The sequence below is a fragment of the Amphibalanus amphitrite genome, unplaced genomic scaffold (assembly GCF_019059575.1).
Source record: "Amphibalanus amphitrite isolate SeventyFive unplaced genomic scaffold, NRLGWU_Aamphi_draft 000869F_arrow, whole genome shotgun sequence".
In the NCBI taxonomy this organism is placed as follows: Eukaryota; Metazoa; Arthropoda; class Thecostraca; order Balanomorpha; family Balanidae; genus Amphibalanus; species Amphibalanus amphitrite.
The window spans coordinates 74,058-96,739 of record NW_024882363.1 but is presented as its reverse complement, the minus strand read 5'-3'; the positions used below and the strand labels follow the sequence as shown (position 1 = coordinate 96,739).

The 22,682-nt window shown below is 56.6% G+C and overlaps 1 protein-coding gene across 8 annotated transcripts in view; it reads right to left on the bottom strand.

The window, feature by feature from the left end:
- Window positions 1-22,682, bottom strand: part of LOC122367418 (tyrosine-protein phosphatase Lar-like) — a 135,234-nt gene that overhangs the window by 77,514 nt on the left and 35,038 nt on the right. For all 8 annotated transcript variants that reach the window (XR_006254055.1, XR_006254054.1, XM_043340463.1 and 5 more), the window contains one exon: window positions 17,663-17,727. Coding sequence is in view for 6 of the 8 variants with exons in the window: in XM_043340463.1 (XP_043196398.1) it covers window positions 17,663-17,727 (65 nt within the window). In the remaining 2 variants the exon portion in view is untranslated. The remainder of the gene's footprint in view (window positions 1-17,662; window positions 17,728-22,682) is intronic.

Here is a 22,682-nt window from a genome sequence, read left to right as displayed (position 1 = left end):
GGGTGTATGCTTCTATCCGGACTACGACACGACGTTTCTGGTCGCGGCAATGTCTCACTGCAGCATGCTAATGCCGATATGCAAGTCGCAGTATCCTCATTCTCACCACCGCCGCGTAACCGCCATCCTCCCCATACACCAGCCGCCTCATCCGCGCATCCAATCAACACCCGTCGCCATCTACTTTAGATGATGGCCACAAGGCCGAGTTAATGCGGCTTCGAGCGCGACAAAACTAACAACCCTCAGGGGAAATCCAGCGGGCCGCGTCAAAAGGTGCCACTGCTGACGGCGCGGTCGCCGACCGTCGACTAAAACACAGCCACCACCGGCCGCCGCCAATAAAAACCCAGCGAGATGACTGTGGCAGACACCATCACCGGGTCACCCGGGTCGGTCCGTTTCGATGGATAGCCTCCGAGCTGATGTTTCCAGCGGCCTCGGCTGTCGACTCCCGCGGGTCGGTGGTGTATCATACCCTGCTACGGGTGACGGTGAGGTCGCGGACAGAGCTCAGAGCCTATGGTGGCGAGGGACGAGTGATGCCATTGTGTGCTCATATTGCATTGTATATGACGAAGGTCGCAGAATAGCCATGCACCAGTGGAGCGACCTTATTCGGTAAATACAGTGTGGAGGCTGTTAGACTGTGGTCGGTACAGGACAGCAGACTGTCACGTTTATCACCAGTCGACATACAACGCGAAGGTTACCAGCAACCACTGGACTGGTGAAGAGTCAGACAGAATCGGGCTCAGATATCAACATCCACTCGACAGTCGGCCATCCAGACAGCGCCTCTGACGAGACAGACCCCGTGTCTGACGGAGCAGACAGCGCGGCGTCTGACAGGGTCGCGGGGGATGTCGCTGGATCCAGCTCCGGGGTCAGGAGAGCTACTGTCATCCGCTCGCCACGCTCCGTCGGCTGGCAGAGAGGCGGGCCGTCATACCAGTCACCGTCAACTCCGCGAGACTCCTGGGACGGAGTGGGACGTACGGCCATCGGGACAGCTTGCTCCAATGGTGAGTCTGTTACTGCAGGTGGGTCTCTTGTCTGCCATCAAGACAGTATTTATCGTTGGCTGTTCTGGCGTTACGGTGTACTAAACAAGTTTTGCAATGCTGCAAGTGCAAAGTGAAACGAAATTGCTGTCGTTCCATGGCATGTCATTATCGTTCTGCTTTTGATGAGCATGAATGAGTTTAATGAAGTCAGCTGCCGGTCTATTTTGCGGTAATGTTCGCATCAAAATTCAAACTAATTCTGTCCTCTGAAATAAATCATCACTCGATACCCTTCCGTCCCGTTCATACTAATTGCCCAATCCTACAAACACAACCTCTCCAAGCCCCTGCACCCCCTTTCAGCACCCTTCACAGTCCACAGTTCACACTCTTTCAGCACCCCTCCAACTCGCCGTCACCCCACCTGGCGACTCCTGGCACGACCGCCACACACCCAGCGCCCTGATTAGCCCATCGGGCCGCGCCGGCCGCTCCACCGCTCCACCGGTGGACGCTAATGGAATTTGGCGGCGGCCGGCGATGTCCAGAGGCCGTCATCGCCCGTCGCCCGGGTCAAACAAAGCACCGTGCCCTCAATGGACCGGCCGCGGCCGCCGACCGCGGGCCGACGCCGACAGCAGGGTGCAGTGTTGACCCGGCCGCCTTTTGACGGCGCGCACCGCCGACGATTGGTGCCCATTACGTCCACAATGGCTGACCGATTATGGACAAATACCAATTGCTAATGGGGCGAGTGGCGAGGCTGACCGGCGGCCCCCGATGGCGGTGCCGTGATGACAGCGCTGTTTGACGTGTCGAGAACGGGGTACCAGTGGTGTCTTACAGAGCGATGGCCTTCGATGATGGATGATAGGCATTATCTGAGCATTACTGGGATCGGTCTTCTGCATACAGCGCAGATAACATGCGTGGGGTCGCTGGAGGTTATGGAGTGACTGCGAATCAACTCCATTCGCGTCACTGCACATTCCAAAGAAATGGCAATGCTACGAGCCTGAAGTCTAACGGTATCGACATAAAAGGAAAGCATTTCTGTTGCCATCATTGCAGTCACATCGCCGCCATGACCACAATTGCAATGAAAACACCGATGTGTACCGGCGCTGCGTACGTTTCCATTCATCTCCGGCCGGCCGTGTGCTCTCAGAGACCCGGCGTGGCCGACACGGTATCTGTCGACCGGGGACCGTGTCGAGTCCGCCCCGCGCCGACCGACCGACTCGCCAGGGCGGGCCGACGGCGGCCGGCGCTCGCCCCCGGCGCTCCGCCGCAGCCATGAATCACCCAGTGACGCGTTCATCTGGCGGCCGCCCCCGCCCCCGCCGCCGCCCCCGCCCAGCAGCCGACTGCCGTGGTTCCAGGCACTACTCTGGGAGGATCACCGCATCTCCCAGCTGGTGTTCCGGGACCACCCCACACCGGGTTTCCGACCCACACCCCGATTGGTGTCGTGTACCCTTCAGTTTCCACGCGTGGACACAGACAGATGTGTTGTCTTTCCCCGTACGCGACCCAACCCCGCGGGGCCTGATTGGCATCGCGCTGGGCCGCAGCCAGCATGGGTCAGCTGACGGAGCAGCAGACACTAACATGGTGAGATAGAAAGACAGGAATGTTCTGTCCAGGACTTGGAGCAAGGAAGGACAGGTCGTCAGGACTGTCGTCCCCGACACGAGCGAGGTCGCCAGGTCAGGCTCGTCGTCCGCCGAACAGGACGGGTCAGCGGGTCTGCCGGCGTCATTTCACGACCGGCGACGGCCATTTGCGCGCCGCAGCGCACCGCTGACGGCGTTCGGGTAATGCGATTACGGCCGGGGCCGTGTTATGACCATCGGCGTGGTGACGGACGGCTGGCTGAGAACGTTAACACCGCGGCGAGACGAAGCGTCGGAGACTGACTGGTGATGGCGGCAGGGCTGAGACACCGCACACCGCGGAGAGACGACACAGTGGTGGATGACCGATCGACGGCCGACGCGGACGGAGAGCTGAGGAAACGGACGCAGCGGACCGATTCAAAACCCAATGAATTAGCCAGCACCTTGGTATCATGTACGGATCTGTACGAACCCCAAGCCCCAGCCCAGTGCTCGTTCTGAAATCGGCCAATTTTCGACAGAAGTGGCCGTCACGCAAAACAAGGGCGACAAGAGCCCCGGAAAAGGGTAAGACGTTGCATTATAAATAGACATAACAACTTCTTAATGACTTTTCTCACCAATACAACGGGATTAATGCACGCGTTCCAGCCAGTCGACCTTTCGGTCCCCTCCTGTTCAAATGTGCAAAGGCGATATTTCAGTGTCCCCGCGCCCTTTCACACACCATCTACCACGGCGTCAACGGCAGCGAAAGTCACGCCACAACACTACGGTAATCCCCTGCATTACGGGGCACCCACCAGCTAGCAGAGTTTAGCTAACTACCGTGCGCAGGCCGGCCCGCAATAGTCTGGCCGCGTGACAGCGTGGGCGCTGGGCAATGGGCATACCACGGATGCCCGAGTCATATGCCGGGGCGTCGCGCCGCGTAGGTAGCTCGCGGAACGTGACGCAGTTTGCAGAGTGTTATCGGTGCACCGAGAGGCATGGGGAAGAAGCAAGGAGCATGGAAGGAGAACAGAAACTGAATGAGATTGAATGAAATTAATTACTGAGTGGTATCACAGGCAGGTTATGCATCTACACTGGGTGGACATCAAAATCTTTCACAGGAAATCGCAGCAGGGCATCTGTCCTTAATCCCGGCGGAACATTTTGGACACATCACACATTCCGCGTCACATCAGGCTCGTAACTCCGTCACACGGCGCCATCACGAGTCACGGCGTCACGTCGTAACGAGCGTGACGGGTGTCACTCACGCCACGGGCGGCACCACCAGTCGGCGGCGAATCTGGCGCAGGGGCGGCGCGCGATCCGCTGCTCAGCCGTGTCTCGCGTGAGGTGACCCGGGGGAGGGGGCCGACAGCGGGGTGAAAGGGGTACCGGGTGGGCTGACGGCAGGGCGCTGCCCGGGGCAGACAGTCACACACAGACAATGTGTCACAGTGCAGGTGACTGGGACCATGAGATCGGCTCCGATTGGATTTCCCATGAGATCCGCTCATGAGATGTCATCCACGTGTCACATATGTACAAGCAGGAATCAAAGCTCGATGTGAGAAATCGCCGTGTCCACCATTTACCCAGCTGCCCCCAGTTCACCAAGACCTGACCGCGGAACAGCCCTGTCCCCCTGTTGGCCTGTTCCCGACCTGTCTGCAGTCCATCCCGGCTCCCACCCACCGCGCAGCGCCCTGGGCGGCCGGCCGGTGTGTAAGATTACTTCCGGCGCGGCGGATAAACGTCCAATGGTGGCGCGCTGCGGTCGCCACAATTACGCAGCGCCAGAGTCGGCCATTCGCATGCAAATCGGCCGGCGCGGCCGGCGACTCCGGCGGCGTTATAGCCCGTTCGGTGGACGCGCCACGGTCCGGCGCCGAGAGCACACAATGGCGGCGCGCCGGCGGCACACGGCGCGTGTTGACAGTCGCGCCGCGGCGCCGGCAAACACCGCCGCAAATGAAACAATCGATGGCGGCGCGGCGCCCGGTCACAGAGCGGGGAGAGGTGGGGAGAGGTGGGGAGAGGCGGGAGTAGACAGGGTCAGGTAGGGGTTGACCGGAGCGAGAAAAGGAGTAAAAGGGTGCCACAAAAAATAACGGAGCTTCTCTTTGGAAGAAAAGGCAGAGGCAGGTGGCAGGAAAGGGAAGAGGTGTTTTGCTGTATCTTGTAAGCCTCGTCGCGAAGAGAATTTTACGCTAAAAAGCAAAACAAGACGAAGCTTATTGTTCTGATATCACAGTATGACATAAAGCGTAATGCAGTAAGCAGCCTTATGCTTCAGATTTCTTATAATGCATATGCGCATTACAATATGTGCATCAAATATCTATCAGATGGCTACCGTGCCCAGCCACAACCTCCGTCGCCGCTGTCTGCTGCGAGCCCCGCAGGCCCAGACGTCCCGCCGCTCTCAACTGAGCGCGGAGCCGATTCACGCCGGCTTTGTCGCCGCCGCGCCGCCACCGCCGCGGGCCGGCGCTGCCATTGTCGCCTCTGTCGCGCCACGAGTGGACCTCGAACACACAACAGACGCCGACAGCCGCCTCCGGCGCGGACGGCCGGAGGCGGCTGTCGGCGGGTCACCACCGTACCGGTGGTGAAATGGTGCTACCTCTACGGGCAGACGTACTGTGACTGTGTGCCAAAAATGAGCAAACTATAGCTTTCAATCATTTTCGTATCAAATCAGCATCAATCACTCGGCAAACAATAACTGGAGGAAGCGACGAAAAAAAATCAAAACCTAGATATTTGATTTCATATTTATCCAGATGTTTATCCCATCGAGTGTCTGCGATATATTGCATCTGCCTGACGCCCTCAGTCGCCACTGAGCTGGAGCATCGCAGCGCTGGGCCGGGTCCGTCCAGCGGCGTAGAGTCGGACTGTCCAAGTGTCCACTGTCTACCATCAGCTACCGGTAGCGTAGAGCCGACTGTCCACTCTCTACCATCGACAGCCACCAGTAAACAGGCGTAATTCGCGCTCGGCCGGGTAGCGTTACGGCAGTGCGCCGGGCGGCGGCGTGCCGGGCGTGCCAAGTGGGCCGGTCCGGGGCGCGGCACGGCCGCCGGGTGACCCGATCGACCCGGCGGCAATCTGGGGCGGCACACGGCGGACCGCGCCGGCCGGCCTCCGGGGAGCCCACCGGCCGGACGGCTGGCGGGGACAGGCAGGCCCGGTCCGGCCCCGGCGACAAGAGTAGTACGGGAGAGCTCGCCCGCCAAAGGGTCGGCGGTTTCCCGTCCGACGAGTGGCTGTTCACTGCTCAGTTCGTCATCAACGTCACCTGCTACCACACTCTACCAGACAGACAGCAATTCGAAGATCCATCACCTGTCAAATATTAGCAATCAGGCGAAACTTCACCGGCTTATGTGAATGAAACCGACGCAGCCCGTCAAATCACCTCAGTGGCCCTGACCCAGCCCCGCCCCGAACCGTCCTGAACCAGGCCGGCGTCACGGCCGACGCTCCGTGTCCGTACTCATCAGGGCGCGCTAATCATGTAGATTATCTGTCGCGGGGCGCCCGGTGAGCGCGCTGGCGCGGCGGTAACGGCCGCTGGGCACGAGCCGCCGCGAGGACACGGCGCCAACTGACCGACTGACGGGACTGGGGTCACCAATGCTCCTAGGTGTTAGATAAGGTGAATGTCGACTGCTTCATGCGGCTGAGCAATGGGGATGAGGCCGGTCTCAGTGTCAAGTCAAGCAAGCCATCCGGTGGCAGACAGGAGCTCAGCCACATGCCGGAAGGCGGCACATGATCCGTCAGGAGCAGAACCCACGTCGAGCTTACGCGTACCCTGTTCCACTCCAATCCAGCATTTCCAAAAACCCACGATTCCGGCACGTCTCGACAGTCTCCAAACCTGCGCTGAGTTCATCACTTTATCCCCGCTCTAGCTCGGTGCTCAGAGCTCTCTGTAACACCGACAGTCGGCACCGGCCTGCTGCCTGTCCGGACTGAGCGATCGCCGCTTGGGGCCCACGGCAGCGCGTCGCTCGGCCCGCTCTCGTATTCATGATAACGACACAGTTCAGTTATTCAGCCGGCAATTTCCGCCCCGCCGTCACACCGAGCCGGCTGCTGGCGCTGCTGGCGCCACTGGATTGTCAGGCTCCAGAGCGCGGATAGGGAGTAATTCTGCTTCTCACGCCTCTGGGGTGATTGGGGACGGATTCAATGTGAAGTGATGATAGTATAATGAATATCAACTCATTGGGTTTACCAACGAAAGTAACGGTGTCTAGCAGCATCATGCCGATCATATGCTTGCAGATGAGCACGCTTCGCTGGTTGCCGACAAGGCACCAACAAGCATCTAATCTCGCTGTCAGTACTTTCCACCCTCACCGGACCCGAGCGCGTCCTCCCAGCAGGGCACCCTCGGGCCACTATTGGCCAGCGTATGCAAACTTAATTCCAGCTGAGCGGGCCGCAGAAATCTCGGCACGGAAGACTTAGCCGGCGTGGATATTATTTCATAAAGGACCCGGCCACTAAATGAATCTCAGATCGGGTTCCATTTTCCGGTGACGGCCGCCGGCTAAAAGATGACTGTGAGCAGCATTAAATTCGGGCGGCGTTCTCACAAAAAGCCAATTCATCGTGTGTTTTTGGTACGTGGCGTGACAACAGGGAGCGGAGAGCGGTCCGGCGGCTGGTCATTCGGGACCGCTCCAGTGTGACCGTCAGCTGGCCGCCACTAAGAAGATGAAATAAGGTGCCAGACCTGCATCAAGGGGGTGGCATATGTACAAGGTGAAACAGAAATTGGGCAAGTTGAAATACGGTCTAACTATGTTGAATAAGATGCAACTAAGCCACTCATTCCTACTCTCGCCTCGTCTCATCTCGTCTCGTCCCGTCCCGTCCCGTCCCGTCCCGTCCCGTCCCGTCCCGTCCCGTCCCGTCCCGTCTCGTCTCGTCTCGTCTCGTCTCGTCTCGTCTCGTCTCGTCTCGTCTCGTCTCGTCTCGTCTCATCTCGTCTCGTCTCGTCTCGTCTCGTCCCGTCCCGTCCCGTCCCGTCCCGTCTCCGTCTCGTCTCTCCTCTCTCCTCTCTTCCCTCTCCTCTCTCCTCTCCCTCTCCCGGCGATCGCCCGTCGCCAGTATTGCTCCTCCGCCGATGTCGCCGTCCGGTACGTCCCAGCTGGCTCGCCTCTGATAACATTACGGCCATGTCCAGCCGCCATCAACTTGAATAATTTCATTATCACTCGGAGCGCCGGTATTACCGGAGCGGACTATTAGCAGCGGGCCGGGCAGAGGCCGGGGGGAGAGAGGGGGGCCATTAGGAGCGACACCGAGCGACGGTGACGGCCGACCGGGGCGTGTCAACAACTCGATAACACCCATTGGCGTCAGACAGGAGTACGTTTTCTTCCGTGAGACATTGTGAGCGGATACCTAAGTCTACCAGCCTCTGTAGATGGTATTTTCATGTTGACACAGTTGAAATGTTTAGCCAAGCTTTTACCGAAAACAGTTGCTTGAATTCGTGCATCTGAGTGGTAGACAGACGCTCAGTCTTCATCGATAATACCGTATCTTTTATACCAGAGCAAACAGTTACCACAGCGACGAGCTTATAAAAAAACAGCTGATCATAAGCCGGAGCCTTGCCGAAGAGAACACACACCCGGCTTTGTCCAAGGCGGAAATGAATTTAAGTCTTACTTGAGTACGGATGCATTGCTTATTAACGGGACCTTTTCGTTTTCATTTACTCAGTAATTGATGGTCATAGAAGACAGAAAGGAATCGCCACAATATCCGTGGATTGTCCATGAATGTTTAAAGAGAAATGGACGCCAATGACTCCGTCAAATATGTATTAATGGGAATAAATGGATAGAAATCAGACCATTAACCAAGAGTAGAGTATCGCACAAATTACTGCTATTGAATACCGATAGCTATCAACAACCGGACGAGCTTGACTGTCCTGTTCAGATCACCATCTCACATAGGTCGCCTATCGCAGCAGCGAGTGAAGTTCCTCCCACACACCCGGTAGGTATAATGTCACCGCGATCAGGCCCGATCAGCTCCAACAGGTCCTGTAGCTGGCGATCAGACGGGGCCAGCCTCCGGGCACCGGGGCGGCTCCCACGCGGTCGGCCGGTCGGCTCCAGCGCCGGTATAAATCGAGCACCGACAGAGGCCGAGTCGCCACAAATCAACAGTCGATCGGCCGCCATACATCCCGCCGGGGACCATTGTGGACGATAGGAGGCGATCGCTCAGACGGAGCGGCGGTTATCGGCCGATCGGGGAAGCGATCCGTCCCCGAGCGGTGTCTGAGATGGTAGCACACGGGTCAGACGGGGAAGCGGTGTGTGCAGAGCGGTCAAACGTAGTGCGACGAGCTGAGTGGAAAGACCAAACGTGATGGGTGGAGGACTGACGAGTCTGGTGGCCATATCCATTTCCTGTCAGTTTACAGAGAAACCATCCACGGGGTCAACACCTTGTTAACACGAGTGAGATTGTTTATAGGCGACCTGCACGAAGCGCCATCCAGCCCAGTCGTGCAGCCGTTCAAATCGATACAAAAACCGTCCTGGCTCGCACTCGAACCACCGACGCCCTCCCCGGGGAGCGATACGGGCCGTTCGGCCGGTCCGACGCCCGCTCGATCACTCCCGACACAACTCACAGCTCGACACCGCCCACACCGCGGCGCCGGACCCGGCCACTGCTCTGTATCAACCCCTGTGCCGCTCCCATTTACCAGCTCGGCGTCCAGTGAGCGCCAGTGGCCGGCGGTTTTCACGCCGTATTGGAGCCACAATCGACGGCACTCGGCGGGCCGATTCGTCGCGGGTCTCGGCCACCAGTCAACGGGCTGACAGCCGCCGGAAGGGGAGGAGGACCGGCCGGGGACGGCGGCGGAACAGAGAGACAGGACAGAGACGGGAGGGAGAGAGAGAGAGAGAGAGAGAGAGAGAGAGAGAGAGAGAGAGAGAGAGAGAGAGAGAGACCGGGATAGAGGCTAGGATGGAGAGAACGAGGCAGAGAGACTAGGACACATGGTAGATTAGGGCAGAGCGAGTCCTGGAATGGGGCACGAGGGTTCAGTTCGAATATGTTTGGGTAAGCTAAGAAATGCCAGCTTCGCAATTTACATCAATTACAGGAACGGAGATGGACGCTTAGTATAATTACATCAATTACGAGAAATGCTAAAAAGTTAAGAGCTAGTTCAGATGGTTTCACATCTAATCGATAATCGTGTTATGTAGCCGTTTTCCACTGAACTCGTTATTGGACCGGCCAGCGTTAGCAAAGAATGACACTCGTTCTAAGGCTTAATCATGCAACATTTGTAGGCAAAGTTGCCGGCAAATTATAACCCGGACAAATGGCATCACTTCAACTCCTCATTTCGCCCCAGTTCCCGTGGCCATTGTCGTTAAAGAACAGATTTATGTCCAGACGGACCAATGCACAAACTTTTTCTTTTGGAAAGCGACCATTGTTAGATTTATCCGATATTGGAAAATAGCATGAACACGAAGTAAGACTTTGGTTTATCTTTCGTCACCATGCTTCTATCACTTCCTACAGCATCGAGCATCAAGCTATGCATGTTTTGTTGGTTCACTCATCAGTTAACGCGATTACTGTAAATTTCTTCAAAAGCTGCAATCGGTCGCGATAAAAGCGACATCGTCTAGTCGAAGCCGGCCACCGGTGGGATTGCCTTAAATGCGGCGTGATCGCCAGATGAAAGAGGCGGCGACGGGACGGCGGGCGGCCATCACGCCCTATTGGCTCGGCAGATTGAAAAGCCACCGGGGGGCGGTCGGTCCCGCCGCGGTCTCCGCCGGCTGGAGACAGACTCGGGGACCGGAACGGCAGACAGCAGCAGCGCGGAGGGTTGGAGTGACCCGACACAGTCTGACCGGTCCCAGGGGCTCTGTCCGAGCTGCGGCTGACTCCCGGCCAGGCGCGACCTCGGGAACGGGGCGGCTCGGCGGCTCCGCGTACCGACGCACCCAACAGGCAGCGATCAGACTTGTCAAGTATTCGAACGAGAACTTACGCATGGATTGGCAGTAACTTCAGAGCCGCCCTGAAGTTGGACAGAATTAAACGAATGATATGGATTCATTTCATGAGGTTCATTGGCTCCTATACCCCGATTAACTCAAATTTAACTAACTAGTCAGCTCAACTTCGGTTGAATGACATGGCAACAACGTCAAGGAATGGCTATTTTATTGAAGATATTATCCCTGCCTAAAATAGTACCCCAAACAAAGGAAAACGCCGCAGAACACCTGGCGACGTTCAGACGTACGCTGTTGACCTACACCACAGTTACGAGCGCGCGTCTCATAAATATCGGACTCGTAAACGACAATGCGGCGGCCGATATAAACGCGTTTATAAACGGTAAACACGGAAACCGCACTGCCGGCCCTGGCACGAGCGAAAGGCAGCTAAACGTCATGAGACACGGTTTGTTCGTGCCCGCCCTCCACCCGTCAACACCCAGTCACATTAACACGCAACGCACGGCCGCGAACTCAGCGCCGGCTGGGAACAAAGGACTGCAACCCGACCCGACCTCAACTCTGCGCTACAACCTTGTGCGAATTATTACATAACCGGCATTTTCCCACACTCACAGCTTCTCCATAGACCTCTACCGGCTATTTTATCGGTATCTCTCTCCCCCGGCCACTGCAGCTGAGTGGGCGTCTCACTCAGGCCGGCCGCAGCGCGCGCCAAATGCACTAGCCATGTCCGAGTTCGACCAGCCAAAGTCGGCCGTCGTACCGCCGCGCAGGGCCGCCGGTCGGCCGGGCGGTCAATACGCCCAATTCCCTATATGTGTCGGCTATGTCGCACCCCTGTTTGCAATGACCAATAAACGGCCGGCTAAGCACACACGGCGCCGGCGACCGCGAGCGACCGCGCAGCGGGGCGCGACCCGGTCCTCCCCACAGGCGGTCCGACGGCGCACGGTCGACCGGCCCAGGTCAGGGGTCGACGCCAGGGGAAACCCCGCCGGCAGAGGTCACGGGGTAAGGCCCTCGGCGTGCGCGTGGAGGGGAAGCTCGAAGACACACTGCGCCCGGCTGTTGTAGGGATAAGGTATGCTGTACCGCAGGACTCGGTAGTGTGGCGGTACAGACTATCTCCGCAGGTAACCGCGCGGCTGCCGTGGCGGGTGGAGTTCCTCCGCCCGAAGAACCGTAGGCCGCGGGATGGGGAGGGTACCGGTGCACCGTACCCCTCCCTCAATTTCCAAGGTCGTACCTATGAGTGTAAACGTGCACCACAATGAGTCGTATAAAAGTACCGCCCTTGCCCCAAATCGTTACGCTGCTTGTGCAACATGCGAATAATTGCGGCAACAATCATGGCACCTGAACAATGAAAATGGCATGGAACAGGGAAAGTTGCTAAAAAAGAATTACACTAAAAGCTTGGCCACTACGCGTCAAAGCCAACCATCCACAAAAAAAAACAATATTTCGAGCCCTGTGACAGCGTCGTACGAGTCGTAATTTTGAAATTGTTCCCGCACTCGGCTAAAAATCGCATCAGTCAGAGGTATATCGGTATATCGGAGCTCAGCGGCCTAACGTGCTGACCAGTCACCAATAACACCGCCCACGCCGCACGCAGAACACGCGTGACACGCGCAGCCCCCGCGGCGCGTACAGTGGGGTCAGAGCGGATCATAGAAAGGATCATGGTTCCGCGCTACCCCTCACCCGTGTCCTTCCACCCGGCCACAATGCACATACGGCGGCCATTGCGTGCAGCGCTGACGGTGCTGTCCAGCCTATCCGCTCAGCCGCTCAGGCGCTTACCGGCGCAGGCACCCGCTCACTGGCCGCCAAGCAGCTCAGCTCTCGTCGAGTAGGCATAAGCTGCATACGTGTCCAGCGGCAGTGATTGCTCGCCTCCCGCCGCCGAGACGAGCTCCACGGCGGCGGGGACGACGTAAATCCTGGCACGTTCGCCGCCCGAATTTAGAGCCGACAACTAAACGGCGGCCCCAAATGTGGATTTGTTCGGCCATCAGACGAGCCCGGAGCCGGCCGAAATCCCATCGGAAATCGGCACCCAATCGAGGGCGTCTCGGGACGGCTCAGCGGCGGCCGTCGGCGGCGGGCCGACCGGGACCGGCGGACGGCGGGCGGTGGCAGAGGAGGTGGCCGGCGCGCGCGCTCTCATCTGAGAGGAAGCACCGCCGCCACCGCCGCCACCGGGGCCCCCACGACCAATAACCGGCGACTGGGAGGCAGGACGGATGGGCAAACAACCCCTCCTGCCCCGCCCGCTACTCGGGAGCTCTTCATAATCGGCCAGTGACGCCAGCATCCTCCCGTTCCCCCATCCCGATTCCCTGCACGGTGGGTGCTAAAAAAGAAATACAGCGTATGAGCGCTGCCGCTGTCACCGGAAAGGGAGATTACCAATAATTGTGGCCGTTCAAGAATACCGGAATGAGATGAATTTTCATTTGCATAGAAAGCCTATGTCCCGACTGGATTCATGGAAATGCGGTCAAATCAAAGACGGTAATATCTCAGGAGCCTGAGAACAGCTCTGGCATAGCGCCTTTGAGCGAAGCCTCAAATATCAATTCAATCGGGACCTTTGCGGTGGCTGGCTGCCCATTCATGTGAACAGATATAGCCCATCCACACATCATGCTTTCGACGGAGGGCAATTTCCGAACGTTGTAGCACTGGCTGTTAAACGGCCACTCATTCATCTCGCGAAGCCGGCGCGGTGCACATTAAACACATATCAGTATTCCTGAAACTCACTAACTGGCCCCGAAGATTCGCCAGAGGAGCATAGGGCCAATATTTAGCCAGACCTAGCCCGGTTCAATAAAAGCCAGCCATATCAAACCCAATCCCATACAGACCAGCACGGCCCAGCCTAGCATAGCCTAGTATGACGCAGCTAACTCCAGTCCAGTCCAGTCCAGTCCAGTCCAGTCCAGTCCAGTCCAGTCCAGCCCAGTCCAGTCCAGTCCAGTCCAGTCCAGTCCAGTCCAGTCCAGTCCAGTCCAGTCCAGTCCAGTCCAGTCCAGTCCAGTCCAGTCCAGTCCAGTCCAGTCCAGTCCAGTCCAGTCCAGTCCAGTCCCATCCAGTCCAGTCCAGTCCAGCTCAGTCCACCTCAGCCTATTCCAGTCCAGCCTAGCCCATTCCCGTCCACGTCCAAGTCTCTCAGAAAGTCAGCATCATCGGTGGTAGGGGCGGCAGTCAGCCGACTTCGGTCAGCAGTCGATCGGTGGCGTCTGACTCCTCTGTCATCTGACCCCCTCCTGTCATCTGACCCCCTCCTCTGTCATCTGGGCCCCTCCCCGAGCCATCGACGTCCTCGCCGGCCCGGCTCGTGTTACTACCCATCCATCACCGGACGGCGACTCGGCCCGCCTCCCGTCGGGTCGCACCCCTCCCCAGAACCGATCGCCGTACCCGATCACACCCAGTCCAACCCATCACCCCCTTCACCCCTCCCCTCCCCCCGGCGGCCGGACGGCCAGTCGGAACAAAGTCGGATCATATAGCCGGCGATGGGCAATTTCTTGACAGACGGTCGGCAGACGTGGCTTCAAATACAGAGCAGGCAGCGGAGATCGACGTCAGGGGCAGACTCGGCCGGGACGGCGGCGCCGAGCTGTCTGGGACCGGTCGGGTCGGGTCAGACTGTCCGCGGCGACCAGGCTCTGTGAGTAGTGGAGAGGTGATGAGGGAAGGGATGTTTAGGCAAAGGACCAAGGATGGTAGGGCTTGTTATTGCCCACACAGGCTGAGAAGGGGTAAGCAATGTCACCATAAAAGTAAGGACTATAGTTTCATTAACTTCCGGCTTTGCAACGATAATATGAAAGATGCTAGCGATCTTAGAACTATTGAACTTCCCTGAGTGTATGTGGAAATTACCCACGTGGCGCAGTGCGATGTTTGTGGTCGTAAATAATGTTCAGGAAATTATCAAGTTCAGCCTGGAATCAATGAATACTGTAGTCGATAGCAGCCCACAAGTGTCCCATGCAACCAACCTTCATCACCACGAGTACATCAACAACACACACCAAATGAGACCGGCAAAATGCCCGAGCGACGTTCGAGACCATTCGATGACTGAGCGCTGAAATAAGAAGTCGCACCGCGTACACGGCACATCAGCTGAGCGGATTTCAGCCGGGTTGACTCCAGAGGTCAGCCCGGTCCTTCCCGGAGCCCTGGGCGCTGGAACAGGGCCGCCTGACCGCAGGGGGCGCCGGTGTGCCGCCCGGTCCGACCCGGCACCGCGGTCCCACGGGGCGCCGATCTATTGACCGGTACACACGGAATAAACGTCACCGGCCACCACCGGCGCGCACCGACCGCACGGGAACGAATCAAACGCCGGCCGATTGAAATTGGCCCCGCGCCGGCACACGAAATTCGGTGCAATACCATCGCCCGGCGAATACAGTGTTTCATTTGGCAGTGCACGCAGCGCAATGCCTGTCCATTGGCGAGCGAAATGGATCGGACATTGAAATTTTGCCGCACTCACAGGCAATTAAGGACCTCGTCTACCAGATGGAATTGCGCATCTGCTATTCAAATCAGCAGCGACGGCGCGCAGCAGGGGCGTGGCAAAAGAATGTTCAGCAATCATATAGCTATGAAGCGAAGGCATCAAGGAGGGGGAGTCGATTCAATAAGGCGGCACACGAGTTGGGCGCCGTTACATACGATATGGTCGGAGTATTTCATACCGAGGGTGTCGATCACCCGCCCCGCGGAGGGTGTGCTGCTGCAGGAGGCACAGGGATCAGTGAAGGGCGGTATGAACCATCACCTCCACTCGAATATTGATGTGAGCGCTCACGCTGGGGGAAAATCCATAAAGTGCCCCTGAATAGTCGTTCAACGGCTATAGATAAATCTGAATTATAAGTACTCATCGCAACTTATTGCATAATAGGGTGATGGAAGTGTAGGCATTATTAGGAAAAATTATGAATTGATCGGCCTACACCAAACTATCAGCTGAGCTGCTGAAAAAAAAATCGTCTCTTATGAGGTCATTCACCACCAATCAACTTATCCAAGCGCAAGCACACAACAATGGAAAAAAATAAACATAATGGTATACAACTAAAAGCATCGGAACAGCCAGCACCTGTCTTATTAACAAAGGCCTTCGTTTCGAGACGTGGCTGAATCTCCAAATTCTTGACTAATTTAATAAGCTGAATATTCTTCAGAAGAGAGCTAAGTACTCTTGAGAAACTCGGATCTCTCATATTACAAGAGACCTAAAAGGCACCGAATGAATCTGTTCTGAGCGTCCAGAGCCAGTTTTAGCACAGTAATGACCTTACCAGCATTACAAGATTTGGATATGGAATCAATGACGCAATGGATAGTGTCGTATGTATCGTGAATTACTGCGTAGCTGTTTTCCCTGTTGATAATATAAAACAGTAAAGTTGAAGAAATGCACAGCTTGCCCCCGTCAATCATTTCGAAATGCTGCCAACAGATGGCACTGCCAGCTTGCCTGGGTTGATATGCAGTCCCGCAGCACACTGAACGGTTGCGTTTATGTGCGGCATTAAAGGCCCCGCCAAAGGCAAATGCGTTGCGCCTTTTGTCTCAAATTTGGACGACATTATCTGAAAGTATTTCATCACATTCACATCTACAATATAAATAAAATGAATATCGTTTTATCCGCTTCATCCACATTTTCTCGGTCATCTCGATGCTGCGAGTGACATTTTAGTCGCGCTCTGTCCGCCGAACCAACCCGTCCGCGTCGCAGTCTATGGGTTCATAACTCAGTTCGAGCTCCGGACCGGCCCATTGTCCGCCCTATAATCAATCGTGTAATCACGGCTCTTTCAAGTCACACAATGTCTGCATAATCTATTTACCTGGAACAATGGCCGCAGCAGAGCGCCAGCGCCCGTCAACCAAGGGGGATAATCGTCTTTCTCGGCGCCGCTAAAAGCATGTCGCCAGAGCGGTGGTCTCTCTCTCTCTCTCTCTGCCTCGCCCGCCTCCCCCACTCTGCCGCGTTCCCCAGGTGAGGCGCGGACCGCCACCCCCTCCCCCCCTCCCCCCGTCACCGTCACCGTCACCGTCACGAGGTTAACATAACACGATATAGCACGGGACGGCGCGCGGCTCGACCCAATAAATCAGCCGTTATCGGCCGAAACTTGGAAATTAGTTTTGCCACACAAAAAGCCCGATGCAATATAACGGTTGGTGTTGTTAGGGCGGCCACCGCAGAGATCTGAGGACCCCACGCTATGACAAACAGGGCTGGCGGCGCTTCGACGGGCGCCCGGCACGCCACTGGGGCCGGGGCAGCGTCGACTCGCCGGCCGGGGAATTAGGATTAGCCGTCGGTCCGACTCGCCGGTACTCGGCTGCCGATCAGGAACCGTTTACGGCTAATCTGGACAGCCGTCCGGCGGCCGCTCAATACGTGTCGCCAGCCGACGGACGGCCATCGACAGATGCGTGATCGAAACGCCAGACTCGTTAGCGGTATCAAGGCCGGCAATCACCCGGCGACACTCTGTGTCCAATTGAAATCCCGCCTGAATTTCCTTTTGTCTGTAGGAAGTCTACAACATTCTCTCTTTGTACAATTTGGAACGAATAGATGTTAATCAGAAAAGCAAACCTGAGACGTTTACTTCCCAAACAGCACGAGTCTCTTGGGTACTTAGGGTAGCCAGTTAAATCACATCTCCAAAACAAAGGGAAGCACTTCCGATTTTCACTACCACGACCGAGAAATCGCGGTCAGAGCAGGAACTCTGCGTCAAATACCGCTAAAAGGAAGCAAAGTTTTGGCACGTTGACTCGTCTTGGGGGACGCAACAAACACAACACTCACATAAAAAAAAACAATCCAGAGTACCTCTCCCCCGGTACACCAAACCCACCCCTCCCCAGCACAGCACAGCGGCTGAGCAGCTCCCCTGGCCCTCCCCGTACCGCCGAGCCAGCGGCGTGAGCTACTTACCGGCAGCGGCGGCGATGGCGAGCGAGTGCACGAGCAGCGCGCACGCGGCTGTCACCATCCTCCTCCTAGGAACAGGGGCGGCACGGTCACACACTGGGGGCGCCGGCTGAGGCCGGGGCCCGGCGGGGGCCGGGGTGGGGGCGGAGCGGACGGCAGGACGGTCAGGACCGCGGGTCGGGAGGGAGGACATACTGTACCGCCGGCTGTCGGCGGCGCTGGGCGGCGCTGGGCGGCCACCGGGGGATCTCCCCTCCAGGCCGCTCCGGGCTGATCTCCGGTCACGCGCGCACGGTGCGTCCCGCGCGCGCGGCGCCGGCCGTCGCCATCCCGCTGTCCACAGAGCGGCGGCTCACACGACGGCCCGTGGTCGCTCTGGTCAGCGGGGCCGCCGCCTCCCTTGGTGACCGCTGCCGCGCCGCCGCGCTGAGTGGTGCGGGCTCGTGACGCCCCGAAAAGGTCAGCCACCACGCCCGCTGACCGGCCGAGCGGCGGCGGCGGCCGTCCGACACTCGCTGACGAAACACCGACGCTCCACAGCGGCTGACGCCCGTCGTTGTTTCCGCTGAATGAGCCGTTTGTTGTAAAAGTTGTAGGCGCTGTCACAGGTGCAAATGGTGCAGTCGGACGCAGGTGCAGTCACCGTCGAAGGAACTCAGTAGGAGGCGCTGTTCTTTATGTCGCGACGGTTTATTGAGACTAAGGTCACCGCTTAAACAAAGGTCTCTTTTGATACAAGTTTCACTCAAGATCCTGGTATCTATCTTGGTCCCGAAGTATCCAACACTGCGCCGCTCCAGGTGTTGATCCTCCCTCTCACGGCTGTCACTGTGGCTGGAGTGTCTGCTGATCCCTCCGAGACGTCCTGTCGACACAGCGCGCGTCTGAGGCACGCCCAGCCACCCGGGGGCTGGACAAATCACCCAGGAGCGCCGCGCTGGCCCCTGGGTCCGCGGCGGCGGCGGCGGCGTGTGATCCGCTGACCAATCGTGACCGGTCGCGTGCCGGCGGCGCCGACAACAGCCCGGCCAGACCGACCCAATATCAATTTCGCCCGCTGGGAGCTGCCGGCGCGCGGCGCCGCCGCCGGTGTTTGGACGCCGCCCGTCGCCGCCAGCTCAGGTAGCCCCGGCCGGCGCTGGCCCATGGTTTGGTGGAAAATGGCGTGACCAGCGAACCGCCGCCGCCGCCGCCGCTGCCGTGGCTTATAGTTCAAGGGCGTGAACTTAATGGGGTGCCAGGCTAATCCAGCAATCCCGCAGGCTTTCAACGACCCCGAAACAAATAGAATATGAATACTGCAGGCTAGGATCGCAACCAAATCACATTTTAGCGTGATTGGCAGCGACCCCGACACGCAACATTCGTTTCAGTCATGTTCACCAACCCATTACCATGTGTGCGCCTTTCCAGGGAAACAGTTGACGAATGACGACTCATCTGGTAGAAAAAAAAAAATAGCCACACAGGGCATTATCGAGCCATGGATTAGTTGAGAAATTCCCAGTTTGACCTGAATGTGGTCTGCGGCGGGCCGCGGAAACCCATTTGTTATTCTGCAGGTCACTGGTTCGAATGTTCATATTGCGGGGTCATCAATTTTGCCTCAACTGCGCGCCACTGGAGGCATAAATTATGTCTGAGGCGAATCCAGACGACGGTGCACGGATAAACCGATCATGAAGTTTTAAAATGTACGCTTGTTCTAAGTCTGCAGCTGCCGCAAACCCATGAACAATATTACGCACCTACAGTAGGAATAAGGGAAAATTAGAGCCCAACCAGAAGCAACATCAGGGCCACCCGATTTGAAAACTACAACCAACGAATCAAAACCTTCACAGCTAGGAAAGCCACCTTCAATCTACATATCGAATCACTGCACCGGGTCCAAACGGCCGAACACCCGAGAGCACCTAACAACGTGACTCGTCGTTCGCTCGCCTCCCACTCCGTCTTCCGTCCACCACCTCCCGGTCGTCTCTCGTCTCCGTGTCGTCACAGCACCACTCTGGTGACTCACAGACACCACGGCACCACCGCGTCTCACCGAGCCGCTCTGCGAACCCCACCTGCGGCGCCGAGCGGCCGACAGCGACCGACGGCTGACCGTCGCACCACTAGCCGTCGCCGACGCCGCCGCCGCCGCCGATGTCGACGCCGACGCGGGCCGTCACGTGACCGGGCCGCCGGCGTCGGATAGGGGTCACGTGGCCGGCCGGGCGCCGTTGATTGGTCGCCGCCGGTGCCGGCCGGCGGTGGTGTCGGGAGCGACGCGGACGGAGCGCCAGAAGGCGACTCGTCTTGTCTCAGGTGGGTCCCCGGCGGAGGCCCGGCCGCGCCGCCGGTCACTACGGTGCATGTTCTCGATACACGCAGCGACACTCCCCTCGTCCTCCAGCTCAGTGTTACCTTCTATCGTCGCGCGAATATGTGGACCTTGCATTGCGATAGGTACTCTTGGTCGTGATCTGCACGACACATGTGCGATTTTCAAGTGATTCTTTACCTCGGTCGTGAAAACCATCAAGTGGAGCTTTCGACTCAACCGTAAAAGGTCAGTACCAACCAATCGCGGGAAAAGTTATTTTCCTTCAGAACAAGATCGACAAAAACGCCAACTCGGTACTTCGTACAAAGTCCGTATGCCCATTCCCTCTGGGAATAAAAGGAGAGCATGAACTTTCCAAGCTCTCGGGACTGAGTTTGCGGCGCCAAGCTCTTAGTAAAAACCGTCTAATCTAGACCGAGCATCGAGAGCACTCAGATGCATTACCCGCGGCTTGCGCCGGGTACCGAGGGGAAACTAGCCAGATCGCTTCAGAGCCGCAACTTGGCCGGCGGGCGAAGTGCTGTCTCACGCAGGCACTGCTGCAGCGTCGGCTAAAGGTGTCGTTATCGACAACTTGGTGCCGCTGCTGTAGCGAGGTCGTCCGGGATGATTGAGCACGTGGGACCGGCGAAAGGTCACGGTACCTCGTAAACAAAGGCAGATTAGCGATCCTGAAAACCACTTGCGCTCCTTGCGATGATATATTGGGGAAGTTTGCAAACTATTCCCATCGCAGCTTCTGAAGAAAATTGAGTTGGATGCATAGGTCCCACATGTGTCACCAGTGTACAATTTGGTGCTGTAAGACACATGAATATTGCATGAAGGTGTCTCAAAAAGACAGAAGCAATTTGGGACTGAGCAGTGAGCATTGAAGATGCCATGAGATACTGCCATCGACATGGGAAAAATGATTGAAATGATTGAGCTCTTCCAACATGTGACATACAGAAGCACCTAAAATGGCATATTCTTAGCATGTCCCAGGCTCCAGTGCTCTATCCACAGCTGTCCTCTACCTCCAGCGAGTAGCCATTTTATCGGCACATTGGAGAATGGAGACCCGTGGGACCTGCGACACGTCGCGTTGGTACCGTCAGTCCAACATATATGTACGAGTAGAGTGGACTACAGCAGACATTACTAAGCATGTGACATACCTATAAGTGCATGTATGGCCTAAACTTTTGAATTCATTTTAAAAGGGATAAAAACGCAAGAAATTACCCAACGTTTCGGGTAATTTCTTGCGTTTTTTATCCCTTTTAAAATGAATTCAAAAGTTCAGGCCGTACATGAACTTGTATGTCATATCTGTCATTTGATAATCCTCAACATAAGTAAGCATGCCCATTTCAATACACTTCACTCCCCCTCTCTCCTAATAAGGTGCCAATACTCTTTACCAAAACGCTCGCCACTGGCTTACACAACTATGATGAAAAATAATGAAAAGCTCGGACCCCCAACCCACCCTCCCTCAATGACCAGGGGGCGTCGCTACGACCGCTCCTGAAACGAAAATCGATAACGACTCTACGCTCATAAACAGATTTGTTCAGCAGACAGGGATCGCCTTCGAATTGGCATGTATTGTGTCCCGTACGCTTTATACGGTTATCGTAGCCATTTGACTCCACAGTGAGGCCCGCATCGATTCGGACGACACAAAATATTACCAGTCCGGAACCGCCCTGCAGCTGGAACTATGGCCAATGACTCTCAGCACAAATTAGGGACCCCGCCGGGCTCTTCGATGCAAATTGGGTGCACCATGGGGGTTTCAGGAACAAATTAACAGCGCCAGACAGGTCCATTTGAGCCGAACTGCCCCTACCTGACGGAAGACGCTCAACAATTATAGGGCGTAAACTGGGCAGAGCAACGATTGCATGGAACCCATGACGTGACAGGCTATATAAAACTTTTGGTCATGACTAGCCAGACTAGCGTTGGTTCTGTGGGTAACTCGTTCCAGATACATGAGCACTGGCCAGCAGGCAACGAACTTCAAAAACGGAGTATGTACAGAACATCGTCCATGACTGTACTGCGCATCAAACGCTCAAATATATATGTCAATGAATGGAATAATAATTAATTATTTGTATGAAAGTAGTTTTTAGTACCTCTCAGAGAACCACTCGAATTACACGTAGCTGAAGAAAATTCCACATCACATCGGAAGCTATTTGAAGAACCTTCGCAAATCCAAAATTTCGACTGAGAAGCACGCAGATGAGCCTAATCGAATTAATTATCGGCCCGGAAATCTTCCTATCACGTCTGGAGCCAGCACATTCGATTAAGTTCGAACGAAGCCCACCCCTCCGAGACTCGGCGCAATCAATTTGAATATCGCACAAATTCCAACTCAAATTATGACTAATTCGAGACGTGCAACGATTGATGATAGGAGGTAAAATCAATAGGCCATTAAACGCCGCGCGGCCTCATCTAATAGCCGCATGCCTGGGCGTGCATCAAAATTTATTAGTATAATGGACCCTATGTCGGATGCGAGGCAATGCACACTAATGGCTAGGTTCTTTGCAGTCGGAGCGCGCAAAAAGACGAACCAAAGCGGTCCGATGGTCGGCCGGCGCGGTGGCAGCGCCGCGGGGTCCTTTTTGAGCGATGAGGAAGGATCCCAAGAGGAGGTCAGGCGACCTTTCTGGGAAAATGACGATG